At 35.5% G+C, this 21059-nt stretch overlaps 1 protein-coding gene across 6 annotated transcripts; it reads right to left on the reverse strand.

Moving 5' to 3' along the window:
• Positions 1-152: 152 nt before the first annotated feature.
• LOC139893006 (uncharacterized) lies at positions 153-20609 on the reverse strand. 6 transcript variants are annotated; one of them, XM_071876139.1, is made up of 11 exons: positions 20258-20609; positions 19234-19409; positions 19035-19087; positions 2825-3085; positions 2425-2554; positions 2021-2333; positions 1816-1939; positions 1688-1737; positions 1473-1605; positions 791-937; positions 153-703 (listed from the first exon to the last, which is right to left on the reverse strand). In XM_071876139.1, the coding sequence occupies exons 9-11, from the start codon at positions 1506-1508 to the stop codon at positions 359-361; spliced, it is 528 nt and encodes a 175-aa protein (XP_071732240.1). In that variant the 5' UTR covers positions 1509-1605; positions 1688-1737; positions 1816-1939; positions 2021-2333; positions 2425-2554; positions 2825-3085; positions 19035-19087; positions 19234-19409; positions 20258-20609; the 3' UTR covers positions 153-358. The 6 variants fall into 6 exon arrangements, with proteins under 6 accessions (XP_071732240.1, XP_071732237.1, XP_071732238.1 ...); XM_071876136.1 differs by lacking the exons at positions 2425-2554; positions 2825-3085 and adding exons at positions 18184-18283; positions 18370-18426 and having other exon boundaries at positions 2021-2107; XM_071876137.1 differs by lacking the exons at positions 2425-2554; positions 2825-3085; positions 20258-20609 and adding exons at positions 18184-18283; positions 18370-18426; positions 19520-19544 and having other exon boundaries at positions 2021-2107.
• Between the last annotated feature and the right edge of the window lie 450 nt (positions 20610-21059).

Genomic DNA, 21059 nt, shown 5'->3' on the forward strand with positions numbered 1-21059 from the left:
TAAACAAATAAATTATGTAAAAATTGGTAAACATTGGTTATGGCCGTGCATAATGCACGACCCATGAAATGGAACTTCAATTAAATTATCTAAGCTGATGATGCTATAAACGAAAGTTCACAAGTTTTACATATTTGTTGAACTTCATAGGCTACTTCCAAAAGTGAACACTTTACATCACTGAGAGTACTACATAGGTTCTAGTAATATTAGCCAAAATAGTTCCTACACAAAGTCAGCTTGGATGAGCCTGACTTCAAAAACAAGTCTTTGCAATAATAGACCATACACATATTAGCAAAACACATGTGTTAACGGCAAAAGGTGGATCGATACGTCTTTTGTTGTACGAAGCAGCTTACGGGGGTGACTTTATCCAAGTTGAGGAAGGTTTGGTTTTTTTGGTAGGGTCATCTCTACCCAGCGGCCTGGGACCTTGTTTTCTTCCTAAAACAGGTGTTGACGGCCCTGATAGGGTAGTAGATGGTGCATATTGGCCGGTCTCTTTCACTTTACCCTGGGCGATTGTTTCCGCAGGTGCAGACGCATTTGGCGACGTCGATGGGGAGGATGATTTGTATGCCTTAACAACGGTCATACTAACCTCCGGCTGACCCCTACTGGTCATCTCAAAGGAGCGTAGAAAAGCAGCGATTTTTTGATGTTGGATAGCTTTCTGGATGGTTTCACGAACATTAATACCCTGTTGTAGATACACATGATCAGAAACTAATGGGAAAGAAGTTATTTGGTTAAGCGTATAAAGATGCCGGTATCACGATACACTTACCAGTTCTTCTGAATCTCTAAGTTCCAGCCCTGTAAACGGGATGAATTGTTCGACCTCGGGTGAGCATATCATTGACTGAATACTACCAGTTTCATCGTTGATGTCTATGATTAGGCGTGACCTGTGAAGTGTCCGACTATAAGTGGACTGCATAAGATAGATGTAGACATGTTAGAACATTGAAGCTAAACCATGACTTACAATGGTACCACCTCAGATTCAACCTTACAAGCTGGGCCAGTTAACTACCCAAGTTATGTCGGCGTCTAATGATTTGTGGCAGTTACCACATGCTGTGAACCATTAACTCTTTTGATTGGCGGAAACGTTCATCCTCCCTTTGACCCATACTGTGTGTCCCTATTTTATGAGTATCCAATAAGGCAATAATTTAAAAGATCTTTTGCAAAAAGAGTCACAACAAACAAAACCAAATAATAGAGATAAAAGCAACTGATATAGAAATAGAAATTCCAAGAGTAGATATATCACATAGAATCAGATTGTACTTTGTAGTATCCATTTGTTGTGTTTGGTTGTGAATCTAGCAGATGTGGTAAAAAGAGCATAAAAGGTACCTCAATTCTAAGCAGGTAATTTACATTGTTTTGTGATGTAGCATGCTAGATATGATAAAAAAAACACATAAAAGGTACCTCATTTGTTTAAGCATGTAACTTACAATGTTTAGAGATGCAGTAGCTGCTGCGACTGGCATGAAATCTTTAGAATTTGGATAAGGTAAGAGGAGGTTGTGGTCTTTATAACTCTCAGAGTCTGCAAACTGTCCGACTTCATCACGATTTGCATTGTACCTGTGCATAAAATGATTACCTGGTCAGATACAGCCAAGGGTAAAGGAGAGTACCATGCACGGAGGTCTAAAGCTTCACTGACTGGCGGATTAATCATTATTCCAGACGCCCCCCTTGTAGTTAATGAGAGACCTACATAAGGATTTGCATTGTGACATAAGTTAAAGTTTGTTGTATCTACTTGAAAAACTTGGATAAAATGTCTCTTACAGTTAAAGGTAGTGACTTTGAGTTTCATGAAGAAAACCATGAGCTTTGTATCTACCATGCGTGCAAGTATTGCACCCTCATATGTCTCAATTCATTCCACAAAGTTAAGAGTATAAGTTTTTTTCTACACACAGTATAGGGCATACATGTAAGTCAAGTTCGATACAAATTAAAACATGAAAACGAGCAACGACAAGTATCTTACTCTTAATCAACGATTACGATATTTTTGTTGGCTCATCAGGTCCATGGTAAATGGCGGGTAGGCATCTCAGAACAACCGCCCGAATATCTAATGTTAATTGATTAATGTAGCTGTTAGTGAAGCACTTTACAGATCAGTTAAAGAATAAACTACAAAGAGAGATAAAAAGTACTTTGCAAGTTGTCTGAGTCAGCGTGTTTGTGTAAATCACTAAACCTCATGAATTCAAATGAACACGGTAAGAACAGCGTGTTAGTGTCTTTTCAAAAAAACGCAGGTTTGAGGAGTAAATAAGAAGCGTTAGCTTTCGACCCTGTATCAGAACAGTGGATACAAGGTTAGCCGAGAACATTAACCAAAGATAATTTCATGTAAGAGTCATGAAAGTGTCTGTTACAATGAACCTTTTGAACTCTGTTCCAACTTTGCTATGTTGGAGATGACGGTTCTCCAGCACTTGAATTAACACTGTCCAACTGTGGTTCATATGAGGGTGAATATCCACAGCGTGTAGTAATGGTCAATTCATTCCGCCTGCGTTATCAAACACTATATATCATGAAACTTACATGCATAAACTTTCTAACAACTAATAATCAACACCTAAAACCTAATTTCAGCAAACATGGTTAATGTAAGTGTCACATAAGACATCTTTTTTTGACTGCCTTCATATACATAAGTTTTACTATAAAACACGTAGTATGATACTATAAAAGGAATTTAGTAATAAGATGAGGAGAAACCACTAATGATTCTAAACAAATCGATAATGGAAATCAACTCAGAAAGTTTCAACTATACCTTTTTTTTCCTTCAATACCAGTATTTTCTACAATATCCCAAAATTGATTGTACATAAGTTGAAGGCATTATTTGCTTGTTGTAATCTGTAGTAGTCTAGCCTTTGTGTTTCTAGCTTGACATAATTATCTACTATGTACTGTTGTAATAGGCGCCCAAAATGTAATAGAAACGACCCATCAACGTTTCTTATTTGAAGTTTGTATGCATAATACTCTCTGACTGAAACGAAATCAGATTTATCTTCCTTTTGAGATAAAACTGCAAAAGAGTAATTATCAGATATGTATTAGGTATTTCGCAGTAGGAAGGTAACTAATAAGGGTTATATATATATATATATATATATATATATATATATATATATATATATATATACACGTTAGAAGGAACATGTTTGTGGGGGCACATTTTGTAACATCCGTGTTACATCCGTCCCACATCGGTTGGAGAGGGGAACGAAGCATGCCTTATAAGGGTGTGGAGACCTTTCCTAGCATGACGCGTTTTGGGACCACAAGCGCAGCAGATCCCATGAGAACTCTGCAGTTAAGCGTGCTCAGGCGGGAGCACTACCTGTAGTGACCCAAACTTTTCCATGTTTATATATATTAATTGAGATTGATATTTACATGACTAAATGTTTCCAACGTGTTAAGCAATCAAACTTGTTAAGACTTGATTAATTGAAATAGGTTTCATATAGACAATTGACCACCTAAGTTGACCGGTGATTCACGAACGTTAAAACTTGTAAAAACTATATTATGACATATATATGGTTATATATATAGTTAACATGATTTTATTATAAGTATGTATCTCATTAAGTATTTTAACAATGTGTTATATACATAAAAATGAGACTATTAAATTAAGAAACTCGAAAACGATATATATAACGATTATCGTTATAACAACGTCTTACTAGGTACATATAAATCATATTAAGATATTGATACACTTGGTTAATTATGTTAAATGATAAGTAAATATATCATTAAGTGTATTAACAATGAACTACATATGTAAAAATAAGACTACTAACTTAATGATTTCGAAACGAGACATATGTTACGATTATCGTTGTAACGACATTTAACTGTATATATATCATACTAAGATATATTATATATCATAATATCATGATAATGTAACAATTTAACATCTCATTTGATATAATAAACAATGGGTTAACAACATTAAACAAGATCGTTAACCTAAAGGTTTCAAAACAACATTTAAATGTAACGACTAACGATGACTTAACGACTCAGTTAAAATGTATATACATGTAGTGTTTTAATATGTATTCTTACACTTTTGAAAGACTTCAAGACAATTATTAAAATACTTCTACTTAACAAAAATGCTTACAATTACATCCTCGTTCAGTTTCATCAACAATTCTACTCGTATGCACCCGTATTCATACTCGTACAATACACAGCTTTTAGATGTATGTACTATTGGTATATACACTCTAATGATCAGCTCTTAGCAGCCCATGTGAGTCACCTAACACATGTGGGAACCATCATTTGGAAACTAGCATGAAATACCTCATAAAATTACAAAAATATGAGTAATCATTCATGACTTATTTACATGAAAACAAAATTACATATCCTTTATATCTAATCCATATACCAACGACCAAAAACACCTACAAACACTTTCATTCTTCAATTTTCTTCATCTAATTGATCTCTCTCAAGTTCCATCTTCAAGTTCTAAGTGTTCTTCATAAATTCCATAAGTATAGTTTTATAAAAATCAAGAATACTTCCAAGTTTGCAAGTCTACTTCCAAGCTTTCTAATCCATTCCAAATAATCATCTAAGTCAAGGAACCTTTGTTATTTATAGTAGGTTATCTTTCTAATTCAAGGTAATATTCATATTCAAACTTTGATTCAATTTCTACAACTATAACAATCTTATTTCGAGTGAAAATCTTACTTGAACTGTTTTCGTGTCATGATTCTGTTTCAAGAACTTTCAAGCCATCCAAGGATCCTTTGAAGCTAGATCCATTTTTCTCATTTCCAGTAGTTTTATTCAGAAAACTTTAGGTAGTAATGATGTTCATAACATCATTCGATTCATACATATAAAGCTATCTTATTCGAAGGTTTAAACTTGTAATCACTAGAACATAGTTTAGTTAATTCTAAACTTGTTCGCAAAGAAAAGTTAATCCTTCTAACTTGACTTTTAAAATCAACTAAACACATGTTCTATATCTATATGATATGCTAACTTAATGATTTAAAACCTGGAAACACGATGAACACCATAAAATCGGATATACGCCGTCGTAGTGAAACCGGGGGCTGTTTTGGTTTAGATAATTAAAAACTATGATAAACTTTGATTTAAAAGTTGTTCTTCTGGGAAAATGATTTTTCATATGAACATGAAACTATATCCAAAAATCAAGGTTAAACTCAAAGTGAAAGTATGTTTTCTAAAATGGTCATCTAGACGTCGTTCTTTCGACTGAAATGACTACCTTTACAAAAACGACTTGTAACTTATATTTCCGACTATAAACCTATACGTTTCTGTTTAGATTCATAAAATAGAGTTCAATATGAAACCATAGCAATTTGATTCACTCAAAACGGATTTAAAATGAAGAAGTTATGGGTAAAACAAGATTGGATATTTTTGATCTTTTTAGCTACGGGAAATGTTTAACAAATCTATACAAATCATATCCTAGCTAACTTATATTGTATTATACATGTATTCTAATATATTATGTAATCTTGGGATACCATAGACACGTATGCAAATGTTTTGACATATCATATCGACCCATGTATATATATTATTTGGAACAACCATAGACACTCTATATGCAGTAATGTTGGAGTTAGCTATACAGGGTTGAGGTTGATTCTAAAAATATATATACTTTGAGTTGTGATCTAGCCTGAGACGTGTATACACTGGGTCATGGATTGATTCAAGATAATATATATCGATTTATTTCTGTACATCTAACTGTGGACAATTAGTTGTAGGTTACTAACGAGGACAGCTAACTTAATACACTCAAATCTTTAAAATATAATAAAAATAGTTGTAATTATATTTTGATCATACTTTAATATATATGTACATATTTGTATAGGTTCATGAATCGATCCGTGGCCAAGTCTTATTTCCGAGGAAGGAAATATCTGTGAAAGTGAGTTATAGTCCCACTTTTAAAATCTAATATTTTTGGGATGAGAATACATGCAGGTTTTATAAATGATCTACAAAATAGACACAAGTACGTGAAACTACATTCTATGGTTGAATTATCGAAATCGAATATGCCCCTTTTTATTAAGTCTGGTAATCTAAGAATTAGGGAACAGATACCCTAATTGACACGAATCCTAAAGATAGATCTATTGGGCCTAACAAACCCCATCCAAAGTACCGGATGCTTTATTACTTCGAAATTTATATCATATCCGAAGGGTGTCCCGGAATGATGGGGATATTCTTATATATGCATCTTGTTAATGTCGGTTACCAGGTGTTCACCATATGAATAATTTTTATCTCTATATATGGGATGTGTATTGAAATATGAAATATTGTGGTCTATTGTTACGATTTGATATATATAGGTTAAACCTATAACTCACCAACATTTTTGTTGACGTTTAAAGCCTGTTTATTCTCAGGTGAATACTAAGAGCTTCCGCTGTTGCATACTAAAATAAGGACAAGATTTGGAGTCCATGTTTGTATGATATTGTGTAAGAACTGCATTCAAGAAACATATGTCGATGTAATATATTTCTATTGTAAACCATTATGTAATGGTCGTGTGTAAACATTATATTTTAGATTATCATTATTTGATAATCTACGTAATGTTTTTGAAACCTTTATTGATAAAATAAAGGTTATGGTTGTTTTAAAAATGAATGCAGTCATTGAAAAACGTCTCATATAGAGGTCAAAACCTCGCAACGAAATCAATTAATATGGAACATTTATAATCAATATGAACGGGACATTTCAGTTGGTATCTGAGCGTTGGTCTTAGAGAACCAGAAAATTTGCATTAGTGTGTCTTATCGAGTTTGTTAGGATGCATTCGTGAGTCTGGACTTCGACATTGTTTTCTTTAAAAATGATTGCTTAACATTTTTCTTGGAAACTATATATTATTAACATGTAAATATTATGTGATATATTAATCTCTTAACATGTTTGATATTGTGTGATAGATGTCTACCTCTAGCACAAATCCCATTGACTCACCTAATAATAACGAAGAGTCGAATATATATTGGCAAGATTCACAAGTTCCCGAAGAACCGAAAGAAGAGGAAACGGAACCGGAAGAAGAGGAACCGGAAGAAGAGGAACCAGAAGAAGAGGAACCGGAAGAAGAAGAGGTTCCGGAGGGGGGAATAGTAGGAACCACAGAAAACCGGTCAAATAAAAGAAAATCCTCAACCAATGGAACAAAGTTAATAATGGTCAATGGTGTTTCCGCTAAGGAAGTAAAATATTGGGAAAATTACCAATTTTTCGATGAATCAGATCCTGATGAGGATTCCGATGATGTTATAGAAATTACCCCGACCCAATTTAATGAGGCAAAAGAAAATAATAAGGAAAAAGGCATCAAAATAGAGAAATCTGATTCCGACCCCGATGAACTTTATATGTACCGTCAACACCCGTATTTTCAATATCGTGATAATAACCCGGGAACCTCTAAACCACCAGGTTTTTCTAAACCAATGTGGAAAACGACGAATTGTATTAGAGGAACATCATATATCCCTAGAAGATTAGGAAAAAGAACCAAGTCCGAAGAAGAAGAAACCAGTGATTCAGATTAGAGGGGTGTGAGCATGTTGTGTAATAAATGTATTGTAGTGTGCTTGTACTTTTATGTTCTATGTAAAAATTGCTTGTATTGTTTGTTTTTACGAATATAATCCTTGTCTATTTTACAGTATAAAAACAAAATGGATGTTAAGGGTAGACAACCGAATATTTTAGAAGACCTACCAGAGGATATGATTGAGAAAATCTTGTCTAGAGTCGGTCAGAATTCATCAGCACATTTAGTTATGGCGAAATTAACTTGTCAAACATTTGAAAGACTTTCCAGAAATGCCTTAGTTTATAAAAGGCTTTCATTTGATAGGTGGGGTATATCACATTGGGGAGACTTTAAGTTACGCCGTGTTTTCTTTAAAGCGTTAAATGCGGGGAACCCAAATGCAATTTTACGCTACGGGTTAAGAACCTATTTTGACTCAACATATCCCAACATAGGATTTCGTGAATTAGAAAGAGCTTCTAACATGCAACATAAAGAAGCATGTTATGCTTACGGGTTAGTGATGTTCGCTTCTTACCAAAGTGAGAAAAAGAACATCGGATTGCAGCTTTTAAATAAAACTTTCCCACAAGTGACGGATTCAGTAGTTGGGGTGAGAAACAAGGTTTTTAGATTATTACGGGGCTGTTGGACATTACGAAACCCTCGTCCTTTTGACGACATTACAACATGCTGCCTAGCCAATGGTCATAACGGTTATTTTCCACAAGACCAAGGATGGGAAGTCGTCTTAGTAAAACCAGAATGCATGACTTGTTTCTAGACTTATGAATTACGTGTCTTTATTTCCTTTGCTGAACAACTTGCGTATTAACTAGATTTATCTTCAAAACTGTCCTGTATCATAGTGTACTATATTTCATGTTATATGTAATATAGCGAAGTTGTAAGTTTGAAGAATATTTGTATGTGATATATTATTATAATCAGTTTTTCATATGGAATTGTAGTAGTTGAATTGTATATTAGCTACTAAGTATGAACTTAACGGGTAGGTAGTACCCGAATTTAAACTTATAAAACACTAATATGAAGAAAAAGCTTTTATAAATGAGTTCATATTATGCTACGAGATACTATTGACTACTCTTAATATTCTGTATGATTAACTTGTTTCATTTGACTATTTTGAAGGAAATGACACCGACTACTCGACACACCTAGAATATGAGCGAAGAGGAATTTTGTGCCTTTCTTGCTTCAAACATAGCCGCAGTACAGGCCGCGCTACATACCAACAATGACTCTGAATCTAGCAATACAGCTAACGGCGCAAGAAATCGTGTAGGATGCTCCTACAAGTAATTCACTGCCTGCAAACCTTCAGAATTTGATGGGACCGAAGGACCAATCGGATTGAAACGGTGGACCGAGAAAGTTGAATCGGTGTTTACCATAAGTAAGTGTGCTGAAGGAGACAAAGTGAATTACGCTACGCATACCTTCACAGGTATTGCGTTAACATGGTGGAATACCTATCTAGAGCAAGTGGGACAAGATGCTGCTTACGCGCTACCGTGGTCAGCATTCAAGCACTTGATGAACGAGAAGTACCGTCCCAGAACCGAGGTCAATAAGCTCAAGTCAGAACTTAGAGGGTTACGAACACAGGGATTCGATATTACTTTGTACGAAAGACAATTCACAGAATTGTGCCTATTGTGTCCGAGAGCGTTCGAAGATGAGGAAGAGAAGATCGACGCGTTTGTGAAAGGGTTACCGGAGAGAATCCAAGAAGATATAAGTTCACACGAGCCTGCCTCTATACAAAAGGCATGTAGAATGGCTCACAAACTAGTAAACCAGATTGAGGGAAGAATTAAAGAACAGGCAGCCGAAGAGGCCCACGTGAAGCTAGTCAAAAGAAAGTGGGAGGAAAACGGTGATAAGAGTCACCAATACAACAACAACTATCCCAACAATCGCAACATCAATCGCAACTACAACAAATGGCACAACAACAACAACAACAACAACAACTACAACAATCATCTCAACAACGATAACAACCGCAACAACAACAACAATCAGAAGCAGCTATGCCAAAGGTGTGAAAAGTATAACTCGAGGTTCTGCACCAAATTTTGCAACAAGTGTAAAATAAATGGTCATAGAGCGGCGAAGTGTGAGGTCTACGGACCAGGGGTTAACAGAACGAAAGGAACAAATGGTGTCGGAACGAGTAATGGCAGAGCAAGTAGTGTCGGAGCAAGTTATGCCAATGTAGTTTGTTATAAATGTGGAAAACCGGGCCATATTATTAGAAATTGCCCGAACCAGGAGAACACGAATGGACAAGGCCGCGGAAGAGTTTTCAATATTAATGAGGCAGAGGCACAGGAAGACCCGAAACTTGTTACGGGTACATTTCTTATTGATAATAAATCTGCTTACGTTTTATTTGATTCGGGTGCGGATAGAAGCTATATGAGTAGAGATTTTTGTGCTAAATTAAGTTGTCCATTGATGCCATTGAATAGTAAATTTTTACTCGAATTAGCAAACGGTAAATTAATTTCAGCAGATTATATATGCCGGAATCGAGAAATTAAACTGGGTAGCGAAATATTTAAGATTGATTTGATACCAGTAGAGTTAGGGAGTTTTGATGTAATAGTTGGCATAGACTGGCTGAAGGAGATGAAAGCAGAGATCGTATGTTACAAAAATGCAATTCGCATTGTACGAGAAGAAGGAGAACCCTTAATGGTGTATGGAGAAAAGGGCAACACGAAGCTACATCTTATTAGTAATTTGAAGGCACAAAAACTAATAAGAAAAGGTTGCTATGCTGTTCTAGCACACGTCGAGAAAGTACAAACTGAAGAAAAGAGCATCAATGATGTTCCCGTCGTAAAAAGAATTTCCCGATGTATTTCCGAAAGAATTACCGGGACTACCTCCACATCGATCTGTTGAATTTCAAATAGATCTTGTACCAGGAGCTGCACCAATAGCTCGTGCTCCTTACAGACTCGCACCCAGCGAGATGAAAGAACTACAAAGCCAACTACAAGAACTATTAGAACGTGGTTTCATTCGACCAACCACATCACCATGGGGAGCTCCTGTTTTGTTTGTCAAGAAGAAGGATGGTACATTTAGGTTGTGTATTGACTACAGAGAGTTGAATAAACTTACCATCAAAAACCGTTATCCACTGCCGAGAATTGACGACTTATTTGATCAACTACAAGGCTCGTCGGTTTATTCGAAAATCGATTTACGTTCTAGATATCATCAAATGCGAGTAAAGGAGGATGGTATTCCAAAAACTGCTTTTAGGACGCGTTATGGTCATTACGAGTTTATGGTTATGCCGTTTGGATTGACTAACGCACCAGCTGTGTTCATGGACCTTATGAACCGAGTGTGTGGGCCATATCTTGACAAGTTTGTCATTGTTTTCATTGATGACATACTTATTTACTCAAAGAATGATCAAGAGCACGAAGAACATTTGAGAAAAGTGCTAGAAGTATTGAGGAAAGAAAAACTGTACGCTAAGTTTTCAAAGTGTGCATTTTGGTTGGAAGAAGTTCAATTCCTCGGTCACATAGTGAACAAAGAAGGTATCCAGGTGGACCCGGCAAAGATCGAAACCGTTGAAAAGTGGAAAACCCCAAAACTCCGAAGCATATACGTCAATTTTTAGGATTGACTGGTTACTACAGAAGATTCATCCAAGATTTCTCCAAAATAGCAAAACCCTTGACTACATTAACGCATAAAGGAAAAAAATTTGAATGGAAGGATGAACAAGAGAAGGCATTTCAGTTATTGAAGAAAAAGCTAACTACGGCACCTATATTGTCATTGCCTGATGGGAATGATGATTTTGTGATTTATTGTGACACATCAAAGCAAGGTCTCGGTTGTGTATTAATGCAACGAACGAAGGTGATTGCTTATGCGTCTAGACAATTAAAGATTCACGAGCAAAATTATACGACTCACGATTTGGAATTGGGTGCTATTGTTTTTGCATTAAAGACTTGGAGAGATTATTTATATGGGGTCAAAAGTATTATATATACCGACCACAAAAGTCTCCAACATATATTTAATCAGAAGCAACTGAATATGAGACAACGCAGGTGGATTGAACTGTTGAATGATTATGATTTTGAGATTCGATACCACCCGGGGAAGGTGAATGTGGTAGCTGACGCTTTGAGTAGAAAGGACAGAGAACCTATACGGGTAAAAGCTATGAACATAATTATTCGTACTAACCTTACTACTCAAATAAAGGAGGCGCAACAGGGGGTTGTAAAAGAAGGAAAATTGAAGAATGAGATACCCAAAGGATCAGATAAACATCTTAATATTCGGGAAGACGAAACTCGATATAGGGCTGATAGAATTTGGGTACTAAGGTTTGGAGATGTAAGAGAAATGGTACTTGAGGAAGCACATAAAACCAGATATTCAATACATCCCGGAGCAGGGAAGATGTATAAAGATCTCAAGAAACACTTTTGGTGGCCGAGTATGAAAGCCGATATTGCTAAATATGTAGGAGAATGTTTGACGTGTTCTAAGGTTAAAGCTGAACATCAGAAACCATCAGGTCTACTACAACAACCTGAAATCCAGGAATGGAAATGGAAAAACATTACCATGGATTTCATTACTAAATTGCCAAGGACTGCAAGTGGTTATGATACTATTTGGGTAATATTTGATCGTCTCTCCAAGTCAGCACACTTCCTGCCAATGAGAGAAGATGACAAAATGGAGAAGTTGGCGCGATTGTATTTGAAGGAGGTTGTCTCCAGACATGGAATACCCGTCTCTATTATCTCTGATAGGGATGGTAGATTTGTTTCAAGGTTCTGGCAGACGTTGCAACAAGCATTGGGGACTCGTCTAGATATGAGTACTGCCTATCATCTACAAACTGATGGGCAGAGCGAAAGAACGATACAAATGCTTGAAGACATGCTACGAGCATGTGTTATTGATTTCGGAAACAGTTGGGATCGACACCTACCATTAGCAGAATTTTCCTACAACAACAGTTATCATTCTAGTATTGAGATGGCGCCGTTTGAGGCACTTTATGGTAGAAAGTGCAGGTCTCCGATTTGTTGGAATGAAGTGGGGGATAGACAGATTACGGGTCAGTAGATAATACAAGAAACTACCGATAAAATCATCCAAATTCAACAACGATTGAAAACCGCCCAGAGTCGACAAAAGAGCTACGCGAACAGTAAAAGAAAAGATATAGAGTTTGAAATTGGAGAAATGGTCATGTTTAAGGTTTCACCTTGGAAAGACGTTGTCCGATTTGGTAAACGGGGATAACTAAATCCAAGGTACATTGGACCATTCAAGATTATAGATCGTGTCGGACCAGTAGCTTACCAACTGGAGCTACCTCAAAAACTCACGGCTGTACATAACACTTTCCACGTCTTGATTTTTGAAGAAATGTTTTGCTAAAGAAGATCTCACTATTCCGTTGTACGAAATCCAAATCAATGAAAAACTTCAGTTCATTGAAGAACCCGTCGAAATAATGGATCGTGAGGTTAAGAGACTTAAGCAAAACAAGATACCGATTGTTAAGGTTTGATGGAATGCTCGTAGAGGACCCGAGTTCACCTGGGAGCGTGAAGATCAGATGAAGAAGAAATACCCGCATCTATTTCCAGAAGATTCGTCAACACCTTCAACAGCTTAAAATTTCGGGACGAAATTTATTTAACGGGTAGGTACTGTAGTGACCCGAACTTTTCCATGTTTATATATACTAATTGAGATTGATATTTACATGACTAAATGTTTCCAACGTGTTAAGCAATCAAACTTGTTAAGACTTGATTAATTGAAATAGGTTTCATATAGACAATTGACCACCTAAGTTGACCGGTGATTCACGAACGTTAAAACTTGTAAAAACTATATGATGACATATATATGGTTATATATATATTTAACATGATTTTATTATAAGTAGGTATCTCATTAAGTATTTTAACAATGTGTTATATACATAAAAATGAGACTATTAAATTAAGAAACTCGAAAACGATATATATAACGATTATCGTTATAACAACGTCTTACTAGGTACATATGAATCATATTAAGATATTGATACACTTGGTTAATTATGTTAAATGATAAGTAAATATATCATTAAGTGTATTAACAATGAACTACATATGTAAAAATAAGACTACTAACTTAATGATTTCGAAACGAGACATATATGTAACGATTATCGTTGTAACGACATTTAACTGTATATATATCATACTAAGATATATTATATATCATAATATCATGATAATGTAACAATTTAACATCTCATTTGATATAATAAACAATGGGTTAACAACATTTAACAAGATCGTTAACCTAAAGGTTTCAAAACAACATTTACATGTAACGACTAACGATGACTTAACGACTCAGTTAAAATGTATATACATGTAGTGTTTTAATATGTATTCATACACTTTTGAAAGACTTCAAGACACTTATCAAAATACTTCTACTTAACAAAAATGCTTACAATTACATCCTCGTTCAGTTTCATCAACAATTCTACTCGTATGCACCCGTATTCGTACTCGTACAATACACAGCTTTTAGATGTATGTACTATTGGTATATACACTCCAATGATCAGCTCTTAGCATCCCATGTGAGTCACCTAACACATGTGGGAACCATCATTTGGCAACTAGCATGAAATATCTCATAAAATTACAAAAATATGAGTAATCATTCATGACTTATTTACATGAAAACAAAATTACATATCCTTTATATCTAATCCATATACCAACGACCAAAAACACCCACAAACACTTTCATTCTTCAATTTTATTCATCTAATTGATCTCTCTCAAGTTCCATCTTCAAGTTCTAAGTGTTCTTCATAAATTCCATAATTATAGTTTCATAAAAATCAAGAATACTTCCAAGTTTGCAAGTCTACTTCCAAGCTTTATAATCCATTCCAAATAATCATCTAAGATCAAGGAACCTTTGTTATTTACAGTAGGTTATCTTTCTAATTCAAGGTTATATTCATATTCAAACTTTGATTCAATTTCTACAACTATAACAATCTTATTTCGAGTGAAAATCTTACTTGAACTGTTTTCGTGTCATGATTCTGTTTCAAGAACTTTCAAGCCATCCAAGGATCCTTTGAAGCTAGATCCATTTTTCTCATTTCCAGTAGTTTTATCCAGAAAACTTGAGGTAGTAATGATGTTCATAACATCATTCGATTCATACATATAAAGCTATCTTATTCAAAGGTTTAAACTTGTAATCACTAGAACATAGTTTAGTTAATTCTAAACTTGTTCGCAAACAAAAGTTAATCCTTGTAACTTGACTTTTAAAATCAACTAAAAACATGTTATATATCTATATTATATGCTAACTTAATGATTTAAAACCTGAAAACACGATGAACACCATAAAATCGGATATACGCCGTCGTAGTGAAACCGGGGGCTGTTTTGGTTTGGATAATTAAAAACTATGATAAACTTTGATTTAAAAGTTGTTCTTCTGGGAAAATGATTTTTCATATGAACATGAAACTATACCCAAAAATCAAGGTTAAACTCAAAGTGAAAGTATGTTTTCTAAAATGGTCATCTAAACGTCGTTCTTTCGACTGAAATGACTACCTTTACAAAAATGACTTGTAACTTATATTTCCGACTATAAACCTATACTTTTTCTATTTAGATTCATAAAACAGAGTTCAATATGAAACCATAGCAATTTGATTCACTCAAAACGGATTTAAAATGAAGAAGTTATGGGTAAAACAAGATTGGATATTTTTGATCTTTTTAGCTACGGGAAATGTTTATAAAATCTATACAAATCATATCCTAGCTAACTTATATTGTATTATACATGTATTCTAATATATTATATAATCTTGGGATACCATAGACACGTATGCAAATGTTTTGACATATCATATCGACCCATGTATATATATTATTTGGAACAACCATAGACGCTCTATATGCAGTAATGTTGGAGTTAGCTATACAGGGTTGAGGTTGATTCCAAAAATATATATACTTTGAGTTGTGATCTAGCCTGAGACGTGTATACACTGGATCATGGATTGATTCAAGATAATATATATCGATTTATTTCTGTACATCTAACTGTGGACAATTAGTTGTAGGTTACTAACGAGGACAACTAACTTAATACACTCAAATCTTTAAAATATAATAAAAATGGTTGTAATTATATTTTGATCATACTTTAATATATATGTACATATTTGTATAGGTTCGTGAATCGATCCGTGGCCAAGTCTTATTTTCGAGGAAGGAAATATCTGTGAAAGTGAGTTATAGTCCCACTTTTAAAATCTAATATTTTTGAGATGAGAATACATGCAGGTTTTATAAATGATTTACAAAATAGACACAAGTACGTGAAACTACATTCTATGGTTGAATTATCGAAATTGAATATGCCCCTTTTTATTAAGTCTGGTAATCTAAGAATTAGGGAACAGACACCCTAATTGACGCGAATCCTAAAGATAGATCTATTGGGCCTAACAAACCCCATCCAAAGTACCGGATGCTTTATTACTTCGAAATTTATATCATATCCGAAGGGTGTCCCGGAATGATGGGGATATTCTTATATATGCATCTTGTTAATGTCGGTTACCAGGTGTTCACCATATGAATGATTTTTATCTCTATGTATGGGATGTGTATTGAAATATGAAATATTGTGGTCTATTGTTACGATTTGATATATATAGGTTAAACCTATAACTCACCAACATTTTTGTTGACGTTTAAAGCATGTTTATTCTTAGGTGAATACTAAGAGCTTCCGCTGTTACATACTAAAATAAGGACAAGATTTGGAGTCCATGTTTGTATGATATTGTGTAAAAACTGCATTCAAGAAACATATGTCGATGTAATATATTTCTATTGTAAACCATTATGTAATGGTCGTGTGTAAACAGTATATTTTAGATTATCATTATTTGATAATCTACGTAATGTTTTTAAAACCTTTATTGATAAAATAAAGGTTATGGTTGTTTTAAAAATGAATGCAGTCTTTGAAAAACGTCTCATATAGAGGTCAAAACCTCGCAACGAAATCAATTAATATGGAACGTTTATAATCAATATGAACGGGACATTTCACTACCAGGATGGGTGACCAACTGGGAAAGTGCTCGTCGTGTTTGGTCGCCAAGAAAAATCCGTGCGCCTACGGGCAAAGCGGACAATATCATGCTACGGGGAACACGTGTTACCTGGGATGTTACATATGGTATCAGAGCCAGGCCCCGGATCAAACGTGCACAGCGAGGACGCTGTCCCATTAGGGGGGAGGATTGTAACATCCGTGTTACATCCGTCCCACATCGGTTGGAGAGGGGAACGAAGCATGCCTTATAAGGGTGTGGAGACCTTTCCTAGCATGACGCGTTTTGGGACCACAAGCGCAGCAGATCCCATGTGAACTCTGCAGTTAAGCGTGCTCAGGCGAGAGCACTACCAGAATGGGTGACCAACTGGGAAAGTGCTCGTCGTGTTTGGTCGCCAAGAAAAATCCGTGCGCCTACGGGCAAAGCGGACAATATCATGCTACGGGGAACGTGTTACCTGGGATGTTACACATTTAATTACCGTCTTGCTCCATGTACAACAAGTTTTCAGCGTTGACAGCATTGTGAGGAGATATAAGTGTTGCAGCACTTTCCTTTGGCCTGCCCCTTCCTCTCTTTTTTTTCTCACCTCGTTTGAGAATTACTTGATGCCAACCAAGTTCTCCAAATGGGAACATTAATGGATATTGTAAGGGATCATAACAACCATAATAATAATCAATTTTTTTTGGATTGGTTGCTGTGTGTTTTAGCCTCGATATCTCTATGAGTATTTTCAACGTTTTGATCTCCATCCACCCAAATTGCAGCATTTTGTGAAACGGTGGGCTTGTTGTACACTCTTTGATCTTGATAGGGAAGTGTTTTAAGGGTAATCTTATAGTTTTCTAGTTGAGGAATGTCTTTCAAGCCTCTAAAGAAACACGCGTAAGGATTTTGGCGAAGTGTGATTATACATGTTTGTAGGGTTTGCTAGCTTAACCTTTCACAACAACCCAATCGGTTTTGAAGCTCGTGTTCAGTGTCATGGAAATACAACTGGAGATTTTTTGCGTTATCTTTTCCAGGAAACAAATCATTTATGAAATGATAAACCTGTCCGTGCACTCTGAATGTGTATATTCCCTTGTTCCTCTTGTTGAGGTTGGTATCTGATTTCACTCCTAATGAAGTAAAAGCGAAAAGGTTGTTGTAGGTCCTAATGTATGTTCTGAATGCCTTTGCTTCTTCTGATGCGGAATTCAGAAGGTTTTTTAGTTCATCTGGGAGATTGTTACTCGTTAGGACAATGTGACCATTCGAACAACAGAAGTTGCTACTTTCAGAGTAGAACCTGACTGCACCGCAAGCAGAACAGTTTGTCGCCCGTGGGGATGTGGCTGTAACGAAAAGGACCGTGTCTAATTGGCGTCTACCCGTTTTAGAACTCTGTCCTGAGAGACAGAAGTTGTATGTAAGAGGTTACTGATAATTGCGCATAATATGTATAAATTTGAGCAAGTTGAAAAGCGAAGCTGACCTTGCCTAAGAGGTAGGGCATTCCTTTTTGGACGACGCACTCCGGAGTTGTTGCACCCTGATGTCAGGAAAAATCATGAAAACGAAAGTATCTAACGTTGTTGTGCATATTGTAACCTGTTATATATGTTAAGTATGAATAAGGTCCACGAACCAGGGATGTCGTTTGAGGGGAATGTTGGCCGACTTGAAGACTCGGGTAGGTCTAAATTGTTATTTGTTTGAACGTATCACGTATGTTTGTGGTTGTTCATAAGCAATGGTTGAGCTAACTCTACGCTTTTTATTTTTCCATCTTATGATTGATTGTCTTCTGTATTCTCTTTTGCTTGCGAATTCGGTTTCATTTATTGATGGGGTATGTAAGTTATTGTTAAAGTATTTGTACATGTAATGTTGCGACGCCTCTAGGTTGGTTGCTCTATTTATATGTGGGTCTGTATCATTAGATGTCAATGTTTGGTTGTCGCTACAAAGTTGAACAACATTGACATCACAGAGCCTAATATGAGTATTTAATGCTTTCGATTGCATAGCTAGACTGTTTCAACTTCAAAAAAATATGAGGTAAGCCAATTGGAAGTTGTAGATCAGCAGTTGCATAACAATAGTCAAACTAAGTAAGGGTCATAAAACAAATAAGAACATAAAGGATTGAAAGCGTACCATCTATTGCCTACCAGCTAAAACGTTTAAGCCAAGCACTTTTAGTATCCCCTCTACAAAATTTCAATACGTCAGACCTCATCAATTAGTGTTCTAAATTTTGGGTTTGAGGCGTTACACCAACCTACCATTTCATATAGGTAATCAAAATAACAAATTACTGGTAGCTAATTAATTATGAATTGAGATTAGAAGGTACCTGATGAAATGTAATAACGGCAATAACAATAACAATATCGATAAAAGCAAGAGAAATATTGACAGCAACTAAAGCCTACGAGTAACAACCAGCTTCTGTAATTGCATCTTCAATCACCATCATTTCACTCCTTAAACATGCCGACCCCATTCTATCCAATTCCTATCTATTTCTATCTGTATTTATTTATACATTAATATTAAATTAGGTTTTATATATGTGTAGAGCACACACACATATACAAATATCAGAGAAAATGCCAGTTAGTTGACTGCGTTGACTGCACCTGCTATAATTCTTGACTTTGTCAGTTAGCAACTCGAGCTCAAACTGTGGGACTTTATTTATTTATTTATTTTTTTATTTTTATTTTTTTGAAAGGCATGTTAGTTTTCATCGCACGGTTAGTGGTTAGATCGCATCGCATCGCACTTTCCAGGAGGAAACCGCCACCATCCAAACGGGCAGGTGGGAAAACCCCCTGGTGAGACTCGAACCCGGGTCTCCTCGAAACCATGCAAGCATGGTTACCAATGAGGCAAAGCCCCATTGGCAACTGTGGGACTTTATATAAGTGTAATTGTGTAAAAAACTCAAACTTGATTCGGCTCCTAAATATGTGTGTCTGCCTATGTAAAATAAAACAGCAACTATAAGGTAAGAGGTAACTGAACCGATCTAATATTGACTTAGCCCTACAAAATACTTTAGATAAGAAACTTGAAAAAAGTAACTTTTAATTAATTTAGTGGAAAAAATGTATTGCAAAAGTTCAATTATATAAAAGGGTATCGTTGCAAAATTGTGTACGGTAACTTAATCTTCAATGGTAGTGGGTTGTATGTTTCATAATGTTGAGTTTCAATTACGGAGTAGCATTCACGGATTAATTGAATTTTGTGATAAAAATTTGAAATAGCTACTCGACTTTATATCTTTAAAAGCGTCAAACAACAGGTGAATCAGATCAATTAGTGAACAATTAACCTGGATAGACACCTGAAATAGAAAAGCAAACACTAACCCAAGTCAGGAAACATGTACGATGATAGATCAACACGACACCGTCTTCCTTTTGTGAATTTGTTTTTGGTGGAGGTTAATAACAATAGGACAAACAACGATTCAGTTACGTGGTTGGTAATACAAATTATTGTAAGAAAATATGAGTTACAGAATTTTGTGATAGAAAATGGTAGAAAGAACATATGATATATGGAATGAGCTGTGAGAGATATGAAGTTTAGGAAAAGAGGAAATAGGAGATGAGATATGGAATGTATTGTGAAAGCTGTCAAGTTTAGGAGAAGAGATAACAGGAAGATGACACCTGTCACAAAGGAGATATATGGACTCAGATGGGTTGGAGTAAAGGAAATATGAGAAAACGGGTCGGATGAGATATGGAATGTATTGTGAAAGCTGTCAAGTTTAGGAGAAGAGATAATAGGAAGATGCCACCTGTCACAAAGGAGATGTATGGACTCAGATGGGTTGGAGTAAAAGAAATATGAAAAAAGGTCCATAATGACACGTGTCAGATGTTGAAGTACAAGATAGCTGAAAGTACTTTATGTATAGTAGTAAGATAAGATATATATATATATATATATATATATATATATATATATATATATATATATATATTGAATAATTTTTTTTTATTAAAAATTCTAACGGCTATATGGGTCAAACGGTCATAAATATGAACCAATCGATCGCATACACGTGGCCAAACAGCCGTTTCTTGTTGCGTTGCTTTCTCCTGGACGCCAAAGACACGCCAGGAAGAGGCGCACCGTTACCGCCTGTTTTGGCGTTACTTT

Source organism: Rutidosis leptorrhynchoides, chromosome 2 (assembly GCF_046630445.1).
Source record: "Rutidosis leptorrhynchoides isolate AG116_Rl617_1_P2 chromosome 2, CSIRO_AGI_Rlap_v1, whole genome shotgun sequence".
Lineage (NCBI taxonomy): Eukaryota > Viridiplantae > Streptophyta > Magnoliopsida > Asterales > Asteraceae > Rutidosis > Rutidosis leptorrhynchoides.

Coding starts and splice junctions, on each gene's coding strand:
- LOC139893006 (XM_071876138.1), bottom strand. CDS start 1,508: ATGCCAGTCGCAGCAGCTACTGCATCTCTAAACATT. Junction 938..1,472: donor CTACTGCATCTCTAAACATT/GTAAGTTACATG, acceptor TATCTTATGCAG/TCCACTTATAGTCGGACACT. Junction 704..790: donor TTAGAGATTCAGAAGAACTG/GTAAGTGTATCG, acceptor TATCTACAACAG/GGTATTAATGTTCGTGAAAC.